The sequence below is a fragment of the Monopterus albus genome, unplaced genomic scaffold, assembly GCF_001952655.1.
Source record: "Monopterus albus unplaced genomic scaffold, M_albus_1.0 scaffold288.1, whole genome shotgun sequence".
Taxonomy (NCBI): Eukaryota; Metazoa; Chordata; class Actinopteri; order Synbranchiformes; family Synbranchidae; genus Monopterus; species Monopterus albus.
In genome coordinates this window covers 293,547-303,863 of record NW_018128168.1, presented here as the reverse complement: position 1 = coordinate 303,863, position 10,317 = coordinate 293,547, and the positions used below count along the sequence as shown (strand labels likewise).

The 10,317-nt window shown below is 40.6% G+C and overlaps 2 protein-coding genes across 2 annotated transcripts in view; both read right to left on the bottom strand.

Annotated features, from left to right (window-relative positions):
- mief2 (mitochondrial elongation factor 2) overlaps positions 1–4,685 on the bottom strand; it is an 11,753-nt gene extending 7,068 nt beyond the window's left edge. The window contains exon 1 of the mRNA XM_020622807.1: positions 4,434–4,685. The gene's annotated coding sequence lies outside the window, so the exon portion shown is untranslated. The remainder of the gene's footprint in view (positions 1–4,433) is intronic.
- Positions 4,686–4,828: 143 nt separating this feature from the next.
- On the bottom strand, positions 4,829–9,900 carry alkbh5 (alkB homolog 5, RNA demethylase). Its single transcript, XM_020622813.1, has 4 exons — positions 8,506–9,900; positions 8,326–8,406; positions 8,091–8,213; positions 4,829–6,496 (listed from the first exon to the last, which is right to left on the bottom strand). Exons 1-4 carry the CDS (start codon positions 9,231–9,233, stop codon positions 6,337–6,339), a joined length of 1,092 nt encoding a protein of 363 aa, XP_020478469.1. The 5' UTR covers positions 9,234–9,900; the 3' UTR covers positions 4,829–6,336.
- Positions 9,901–10,317: the final 417 nt, after the last annotated feature.

Sequence of the window (10,317 nt, the reverse complement as noted above, 5' to 3'; positions counted from 1 at the left end):
TATATATATATATAAAATGGGTTGAGTTTAGATGGACGGGCAGTTTCATCTACTTAAAATTAACCCTACAACATAATGTGTACAAAAAGTGAAGGGGTCTGACTATTTTCTGAGGAGTTTGTAAATATACTTTATTTGCACTGTGCTTATTATATTCAGATCCAGGCACAGGAGATTCAGGAATAGCTACAGGACATCTCTCTAAAACCAGGAGTTTGTGTCCTCTCTCCTTGCCAGTGGCACAGGGTCCCAAGAATGGTCATGCTCTATTTATAGACTGAATTCATACCTGAGTCACACTGGCCCGGTCAAATATATAACAACCTTCTTCATCCTGTTACAGTATAACTGATATACACAGCATGCACGGTACTGAGGTGGCATGTACAGTATCAGAGCAAAGTTAACTTTTCTGTTTAAATGTTAGTTACAGTGCCTTGCGAAAGTATTCGACCCCCTTGAATTTTGCGACCTTTTGCCACATTTCAGGCTTCAAACATAAAGATATAAAACTGTAATTTTTTGTGAAGAATCAACAACAAGTGGGACACAATCATGAAGTGGAACAAAATTTATTGGATATTTCAAACTTTTTTAACAAATAAAAAACTGAAAAATTGGGCGTGCAAAATTATTCAGCCCCTTTACTTTCAGTGCAGCAAACTCACTCCAGAAGTTCAGTGAGGATCTCTGAATGATCCAATGTTGACCTAAATGACAAAGGATGATAAATAGAATCCACCTGTGTGTAATCAAGTCTCCATATAAATGCACCTGCACTGTGATAGTCTCAGAGGTCCGTTTAAAGCGCAGAGAGCATCATGAAGAACAAGGAACACACCAGGCAGGTCCAAGATACTGTTGTGGAGAAGTTTAAAGCCGGATTTGGATACAAAAAGATTTCCCAAGCTTTAAACATCCCAAGGAGCACTGTGCAAGCGATAATATTGAAATGGAAGGAGTATCAGACCACTGCAAATCTACCAAGACCTGACCGTCCCTCTAAACTTTCAGCTCATACAAGGAGAAGACTAATCAGAGATGCAGCCAAGAGGCCCATGATCACTCGGGATTAACTGCAGAGATCTACAGCTGAGGTCGGAGACTCTGTCCATAGGACAACAATCAGTCGTATACTGCACAAAGCTGGCCTTTATGGAAGAGTGGCAAGAAGAAAGCCATTTCTTAAAGATATCCATAAAAAGTGTCGTTTAAAGTTTGCCACAAGCCACCTGGGAGACACACCAAACATGTGGAAGAAGGTGCTCTGGTCAGATGAAACCAAAATCAAACTTTTTGGCAACAATGCAAAACGTTATGTTTGGCGTAAAAGCAACACAGCTCATCACCCTGAACACACCATCCCCACTGTCAAACATGGTGGTGGCAGCATCATGATTTGGGCCTGCTTTTCTTCAGCAGGGACAGGGAAGATGGTCAAAATTGATGGGAAGATGGATGGAGCCAAATACAGGACCATTCTGGAAGGAAACCTGATGGAGTCTGCAAAAGACCTGAGACTGGGACGGAGATTTGTCTTCCAACAAGACAATGATCCAAAACATAAAGCAAAATCTACAATGGAATGGTTCACAAATAAACATATCCAGGTGTTAGAATGGCCAAGTCAAAGTCCAGACCTGAATCCAATCGAGAATCTGTGGAAAGAACTGAAAACTGCTGTTCACAAACGCTCTCCATCCAACCTCACTGAGCTCGAGCTGTTTTGCAAGGAGGAATGGGCAAAAATTTCAGTCTCTCGATGTGCAAAACTGATAGAGACATACCCCAAGCGACTTACAGCTGTAATCGCAGCAAAAGGTGGCGCTACAAAGTATTAACTTAAGGGGGCTGAATAATTTTGCACGCCCAATTTTTCAGTTTTTTATTTGTTAAAAAAGTTTGAAATATCCAATAAATTTCATTCCACTTCATGATTGTGTCCCACTTGTTGTTGATTCTTCACAAAAAATTACAGTTTTATATCTTTATGTTTGAAGCCTGAAATGTGGCAAAAGGTCGCAAAGTTCAAGGGGGCCGAATACTTTCGCAAGGCACTGTAAATAAGAAGAAAGCCATTTCTTAAAGATATCCATAAAAAGTGTCGTTTAAAGTTTGCCACAAGCCACCTGGGAGACACACCAAACATGTGGAAGAAGGTGCTCTGGTCAGATGAAACCAAAATCGAACTTTTTGGCAACAATGCAAAATGTTATGTTTGGCGTAAAAGCAACACAGCTCATCACCCTGAACACACCATCCCCACTGTCAAACATGGTGGTGGCAGCATCATGGTTTGGGCCTGCTTTTCTTTAGCAGGGACAGGGAAGATGGTTAAACTTGATGGGAAGATGGATGGAGCCAAATACAGGACCATTCTGGAAGGAAACCTGATGGAGTCTGCAAAAGACCTGAGACTGGGACGGAGATTTGTCTTCCAACAAGACAATGATCCAAAACATAAAGCAAAATCTACAATGGAATGGTTCAAAACTAAACATATCCAGGTGTTAGAATGGCCAAGTCAAAGTCCAGACCTGAATCCAATCGAGAATCTGTGGAAAGAACTGAAAACTGCTGTTCACAAATGCTCTCCATCCAACCTCACTGAGCTCGAGCTGTTTTGCAAGGAGGAATGGGCAAAATTTAAGTCTCTTGATGTGCAAAACTGATAGAGACATACCCCAAGTGACTTACAGCTGTAATCGCAGCAAAAGGTGGTGCTACAAAGTATTAACTTAAGGGGGCTGAATAATTTTGCACGGCCAATTTTTCAGTTTTTTATTTGTTAAAAAAGTTTGAAATATCCAATAAATTTCGTTCCACTTCATGATTGTGTCCCACTTGTTGTTGATTCTTCACAAAAAAATTACAGTTTTATATCTTTATGTTTGAAGCCTGAAATGTGGCAAAAGGTCGCAAAGTTCAAGGGGGCCGAATACTTTCGCAAGGCACTGTACATTGACTGATGCTACTCAACACTGTTTGAGCTGACTGCACTGCAAACAAATGGAGCAACTGATAAACCCACATGCTGTTTGTTGTTGGCGCCAAAAAAGGATTTATTGTACAAATTTGAGCTTAAAACATACAATGCAGTGTGACAGATTTATAGCACCAGTAGCAGTATCATACACCACCAGGTTGTAGCCATCAGTGAAGGGACAGCCTCTCCACAGGAAACAGTAACAAAATCATATCAATTAAAATGCCTTATTGATTGAATTTGTGGCACACCACACAAGAGCTGAAACGATTTGTCAATTAATTAGTCAATCAACAGAATAATAATCAGCAAATATTTTGATAACAGATCTGTCATTTCAAATGTTTTTCCAAGCAGAATAGTACCACTTCTCAAAGGAGAGGCTTTGCTGCTTTTCAGCGTAAACTAAATATATTTTTTATTTTGAACTTTTGTATGAATAACACAAAAACTGTGAAGATGTCGTCTTGAGCTGTAGGAAGTTTGGATGGGTGTTCTTCATTATTTTATGACATTATGTGATCAATTTATTAGTCAATAATATAACCAGCAGATTAACTGATAGTGAAAATAATCATCAGATGCTGCTTCACTTAAAATATACTAAATATTTCATTAAAGCAGTGAAACATTTACAGCACAAGCAGATTCACACATCACTGGGTTGTTATTATATCTGAGGGAACAGTACCAAAAGAATCATACAAATGACGATGCTTTGTTTCGTGTGGTGTTCGTGGCATACTGCACTGAACATAAAGCAACTAGTCGATCAATCCATAAATCAGTTGACAGAATAATAGCAACTGTTTTGATAACTTTTCAGACAAATAGTTTCATCTAACAATTGAAATTTCATTGTAAAAACTTTATCTTTAAGTTAAATATAACTCTTGTTTGAACAAAACCGGAAATGTGAAAGTGAGGTTTCACTGAGTTAACTATTTTAAGACATTTCATATATCGTATAATAAAACAGAAAAAAAATCAGTTGATTTACTGATAATGAAAATGTCGCTAGTTGCAGTCTAATGCTTTACTGATCAAGGGTGATAACCCTGCGACACAACCACTGCAAAACCACACTCTGACTTCTATTAACCTCTTATCTTGCAATATAAACACATGCCATCCTCCTGGCGTGATTCCTGACATGTTATCCTTATATAACTTTTCATCCACCTCCCGATTATTCCCACTGGAGGTAACTTAGTGACGCCACATTTTCAGTGTTTCCACACAGCCTACAACATGAATTAGTAACGTAACACGACAAAACGTCCACCTAGTCGACTAAAAGAACAACTGGCAAATAATGTAGTTATTTTAAACATCAGCTAACGTCAGATAATGAAGTTAGCCAGCTAAAGGTAGCTAGCATTAATTAGCTAACAACATTAGCACTCAGTGACAGCTACTCCTTCACTTTACTATTAAAGGTACTTACCACTCAGTGCGAAGAGAAATATAACAATCTGATCGCAAACCATTGGCCTTTGTAAAAAGAAAAAAAATATCGTATGTCGGTGTTTTTTCAAGAACAAATAACTGTAACTGTCATAGGGTAAATATAGTTCAACCAGCTAGCTAACAGCTGCTGTTGTTCGTCTTCTTCCTCTTTTAAATTGCGGTTGGCACTTAATGTTCCAGTCCAGTAGCGCCCCCTGCAAAAACCCGGGAACAGTAACTACCTCGGGAATTCCGCATCTTTACTCGTGAGGCCATTTAGTAACAAGCTCTTCACAGTGGACACAACCCTTTTAGACATGTCATGGTGTTCAAATTACAAACGAACAAAAGCTGGAATTTATTTGATTGTTTTTATTTTAATAATGAATTAAGAGAAACAAACCTTTGATACAGCTTGATCTTTTAAAACAGCTTACAAAATTATTTCATCTTTCTTATTCTATATAAACAACTTACACTGGTCAGGTGAAGTCACTGTATCTGTTAGCAATGTGTCTTAGCAGTTCTTTAACTGATGTGAGACTAAATGTTGCTCCTGGCAATAGAAGAAACACTCCAATGTGTTGTTCCTCAGCCTGATCCTTCGACTGTCAGCTTGGTGGAAGGACAACTGTGCTTTAAGGAATGGCAAATCAAATTTGTGGAGACAATGTCAGTTTTATTTCATTGAGACAGCACCATTTTTTTTTATCAATATGACTACTGACACCCATTAAGCCACCTTGCGTACCACCTGTGTGTCTACAAAGTCGGTGTCCCATTCGCCATCAGACAAACTTCAGCATTTTTCTCTTGCAGGTTATTACTTTTAACCTTGCTAACATGATCAAGACCACAACCAAGCAGGGCTTCAGAAAAACAAGAACACTACTCATCCTGTTTTTAGAAAGTAATTTCTCCACTGAACCAAGGTTATTTTTATTCATGTGTAACTCCAGCCTAATCTCTACCTCTGCCAAATATGGTTGACTGACAGCAAAAAATAAATGTTATCTGTTTACACAGCAAACTGTAAAAACTAATCTAGAAATGGAGATTTTTCTGAGCCATGTTTAGACCAAAGTTAAACTAGACATAATAGTGTTGGTTTTGCTCAAATTAGGTTCTGACTTACCCAAACATCACCCAACTTGAACGAGGAAAATTTCTGATTTAACAGAGAAGAGCAACTACATGGCCTCTCACTATATAAGGTAAACCAACATTAGGCTGAAAAAGGCATAAATAAGGCCTGAGTTTTTCATCACTCCTTAAAGCATTAGTTTAGTTGATTCACCAAACTGTGACCTCCACCACCGTGAGCTGAAACAAACAACACAGAAAGCTGCACATCTGCCAGTTGTTGCAACAGGTTGAAGTCAAAAAACAGCAAAGATCTGAATCAGAAATCTAAGTGTGAAAAAAAAGCTTTCATTCTGCATAAAAGTTCCCCCAATTAAAGACTATACAAACATATTGTACATTTTAACAAGTTAGATTACAGCGCAGGTTTTCTTTTGTACAAGTCCATACGCACATTTTCCTTTCAGCTCTTAAGGTCTGTACATCTTGGTTACAAAAAATACATGCCATTTTGAAGTATCTATGAACATAGAAACAATAAATGATCCATTTAAGGTAATTAAGCTATTTAACAACAGAGCCTAGCTGTAGTAACTAAATCAAGGTTCTGTAATGTGCAGCAGAGACGCAAGTTTCCTTTGCCAAAAAACAACAACAAAAAAAAAAGTGATCTGGACTCAAATCAAAATGCAGACATCTGTGCTCCTTGTGCCAAACTAAAACAGGAGCAAAAAGATTAGATCTAATCAAAGAATGTGACAATACTGAAATACATAAAAGAAAGGATGTATTTATGTGTACACACAAGTGAGAGGTGCTCAGTGGCGTCTCATTTTGACTTTGCGTCCTGAACTTTCCCAGTGTTTGTCGTAGTCTTGCCCGCGCCTCCAGTAGTTCTCGGAGCTGATGCTGTGACGATGGTGATGGGAAAATGAAGGATGTCTGTTCTCCTCTTTATCCATCTCTAGGACCCTCAGCCTAGTGGAGGGGGAGGAGAGAGAGAGAGAGAGATAAAGTCATATCCTGATCATCTCTTAGCAGTTCATCGATTATACTGTTATTTACATAACACCTATTAAAAGATAAATTAAAAACTGGTAAAGTAACAGCCTTTTGTTAATAAATAATAAATAGATCAATTGTCCCGGAGGGAATCTGACTGCCTGAGGGTAAAAACTCTTCGTTTGTTCGGGTCTTGATGCTTCTGTATTGCCTTCCTAACGGCAATAGAGAAAACAGATGATGAGATGGATGGTAGAGATCCTTGATGATATTCAGTGCTTTGTTAATACAGTGCTATGAATAAGATTCCATCAAAGCTGGAAGAGGAAGACAATAATTCTTTCTGCTGTTCTCAGAATCCATACTGTCAGCTGCTCCACCTCTTTTCTGTATCTTGCTCCATCCCCTTCACTGATGAGACCCACCACTGTGATCATCATCAGTGAACTTAACAATGTGATTTGAACTATAAGTGGCGGTGCAATCGTGTGTAAGCAGGGTGAACAGCAGAGGATTTAGAACGCAGCCCTGTTGGGAGCCAGTGCTGATTGCTATGAGTTTAGATACTTCTGACCGTTTGCCATCTATGTCATTGACCATTCAAACCAAAAACAGGCTTATGATGAAAAAAAAAAACGGGCTGCATTCATCGGGGTGTATTGTTTCAGGCCCCAGTAGGAGGATAAAATGCGAGTCAGGAAGTACTACTGGAGTAATACATGCACGAGTGTGAAGGTTTGTCAGATACAGGAACACTGCACCGATTGTGTTAAGAGGAAATATTTTGGAATGAATGATAACATGGCACCAATCACTTTATCTCTCGCCACAACAACTGTGAGGTAAAGAGGAGAATACACATGTGACACAGCTGCATGTGACAAAGATGCATTTTTGTGAGGTAAAGAGAATACATATGTGGCACAGCTGCATGTGACAAAGATGCATTTTTCACCAAATCCTTCTGTGGTGGTATCCTCGCTGCCGTTTTTCATGCATTGTCAGAATGAGGACTAATACCTGACTGAAAGTGGATTCAACCAGACTGGACTTGTGATGTGTCATAATCAATGTGACATACAAGTATTTTCTGAGGTGAACTGGAGAGTGTGAATTGTAAAGTGCACAGAAAAAAATCATGCATCTCCTCTGACTATAAAGCGTTTGGGAATGACATTGAATTAATATGGCTTTAATTTGAGCTTTGGGTAAAGCTAGTGTTTTGGGTCACATTAGCAGTAACCAGAGTGTTCTACTGAATTGCTAAATTCACTCTTTAGTCAGCTAAGGCTAGTTTCAGACTGGAAGATGCATTTTGAGCAGTTGGTGCAACCAGGCATCCATAGTGGTACTCACTGCTAGTAAACAGGACATGATGGGAGGAGCAAGGAGCGGTTAGGAGCAGTTTATAGTGTCAGTTTGTTTCAAGTCTCACTAAACCCTCTAGGCTGAAAAGAAACAAGGTAAAATAGTGTTAAATTAATTTATGCAAGTGTGGCAGGTTTTCCACGGGTCTGTTTTTACAGGACGCGTGAAAACCACTGGTGCATCTGTATGTGGAGGTGTTTACCTGTGAGCAGCATCAGGCTCTGCTTTGCGATGAGAACGTTTGGCTTTCAGAGGAGCGGGTCTCTCTGCAGGAGAGGAGCTTAAAGGGCTGCCAGAGTCCAGTCGAGGAGCATCAGGTCTGGTCCTGGCAACGAGAGGAGGAAGCACATGTACAAACACATGGGTCAGATTGAGCATATATATATATATACACAGTATAAGGTAATTACCTTCGAAATTATAGTATGGTGACTCACTGCCTGAGGATGATAACTGCACGTCGCTCCTTGATGTCCTGGGGCCGGATGCAATGGGTGATGTCATCTGCAGCATAGCCACTGAAACAGAAAGAAAAAGCTTTCAGTGACAACTTCAGGTCTGAACAGCTAGGCAAAAACAGTAACTGAATTAGTGACAGCAAACACAGCCATAATAACCTGAGTACTGTGACGCTGCCTCTCCTCACAGGTAGGACAAACACCGGCTCTGACACCCGGATCGGTTTGAACTGGAAACGGCAGCCAAAACAGAGCGCGCTGTCACTGAAGAAGGACACTGAGACAATGGGCCGAGCAAAGATGTGCAGGGGATCTACATGTGACACAATACAGCCCCCAGGTTGATAATCATTGATGACCGCACTGTTGACAAACCCTTCTGGGATCACTCCATGGGCCACCAGACGATTTATCACCAGCTCATGCACCCAGCTAGGGATATCATCCACCTCTCCTTTACGGTATAGCCGCTCCTGGCCCGGTCCACGCTTCTCCAGCTGGGCTCCATACGTGTACCCCTCCCCGAAAAAGTACTTGTTGCGGAGGGGAGCCCTGTCCACAGTGTGCTCACGATAAAGTCCAGCTTCTGCTTTGGCAACCACCTCGTCGATCTTCTTTTCGATGAGGGCGCACTCCTCGGGTGTGAAGATGCTCTCCTGCTGGATGCTGCTCTTCACACGATGGGCCTCCAGCTCCCGGAGCTCCGCACTGTCATCACTGTGCTCGTATTCAGCGTCTTCAGACTCCCGGTACTTGCGCTTTCGACCTTTCCTGCTACCGTTACTCGTACTGTGCACGTATTTATTTTTGTACTCGTCTCTGTGTGGAGTCATGGATTTGAGCTTCTCTCTCAGGTCAGAGTATCCACTGGCTGCCATGTCAGCCATAACAGTGTACTAGTGTTAAGATATTGTGACGAATGAACTCCTAGCTAAAATACAATGTGCATCAGCGCTGTACTTCAGCACCAGGTTTTGACGGGGGTTTGGTTGATATGAACTGAATGTCTGACTAGAGTCTTTCGCTAGCTTCAGGGAGCTCTGACTCTAAATCACAGCGCTATAAAGCAGCATAGTAGCTAACAGTAGCTAACAATAGCCAAGTTGTTCCGTCACCCTGTCTGTACATGAAACAGTCCTGTTGTGTGACACTTGGAAATTGTAGATGATATTATCGGGTAATTACAAACAAATAAAGCTGCAAGAAACGCTGCGTCTACACTACATCACAATCCGACAGCGGCGAAGCTAGCCGAGCTGCTAGTTAGCTAAACTAGCCTGGCTTGATCTGTCCGTCATCGCCTGGAAATACCGACAAACCACGCAGCAACATTTCACATGTCACCACTAAATTCCAAACCTCGGTGCTCCGGAGACGTTTCCACTCAGATTTTAACTCGAAAAGTCCATGAAAACAATTGTTGTATCGGCACAAGGCTTGACCACTGTTAGCTTACACTGTCTTGAACCGACTCCTAGAAATTTACTGGAAATAAACTCGTGTAAACTGAGAGTGATCTGCGCATGCTCAGTGGTGACCTACCACTTAGGGGCTGGGCTACCACGTGTCCTGAACGTCCATAGGAGGACACATAAATCCGTTCAGGGGCCCCAGGGGGGCATCTCAAACTACTGCTAATTTTGTCCCACTATCCTCTTATCTACCTCATAAAGTTCACACTTCATTTAATTTAATTGGTTATTATTTTTATAATATGACGACTGATCTGATTATTTTGACACCCTTCTAATAATAATGCTTTATGTACAACCCCAATTCCAAATAAACAAGGACAATGTAAGATGTAAATAAATAAATAAAATTATCACGGTACCTACATACACATATTTAGATTTAGAACTCAGACAATTAGTCAGCTAATAAAGGAGTAGCAACATATCTGTGCAGATTCTCAGTCATCCAGGTCATAGTAAACCACAACCGAAATAACCTTGGAAATCAACTGGACTT

What these genes read in the sequence shown, in the direction of transcription:
- alkbh5 (XM_020622813.1), bottom strand. Translation starts at nt 9,233, where the DNA reads ATGGCTGACATGGCAGCCAGTGGATACTCTGACCTGAGAGAGAAGCTC. An exon ending in GGCAGCGTCACAGTACTCAG is followed by an intron (nt 8,407 to 8,505) that starts GTTATTATGGCT and finishes TTTCTGTTTCAG; the next exon opens with TGGCTATGCTGCAGATGACA. An exon ending in GCAGTTATCATCCTCAGGCA is followed by an intron (nt 8,214 to 8,325) that starts GTGAGTCACCAT and finishes TCTCGTTGCCAG; the next exon opens with GACCAGACCTGATGCTCCTC.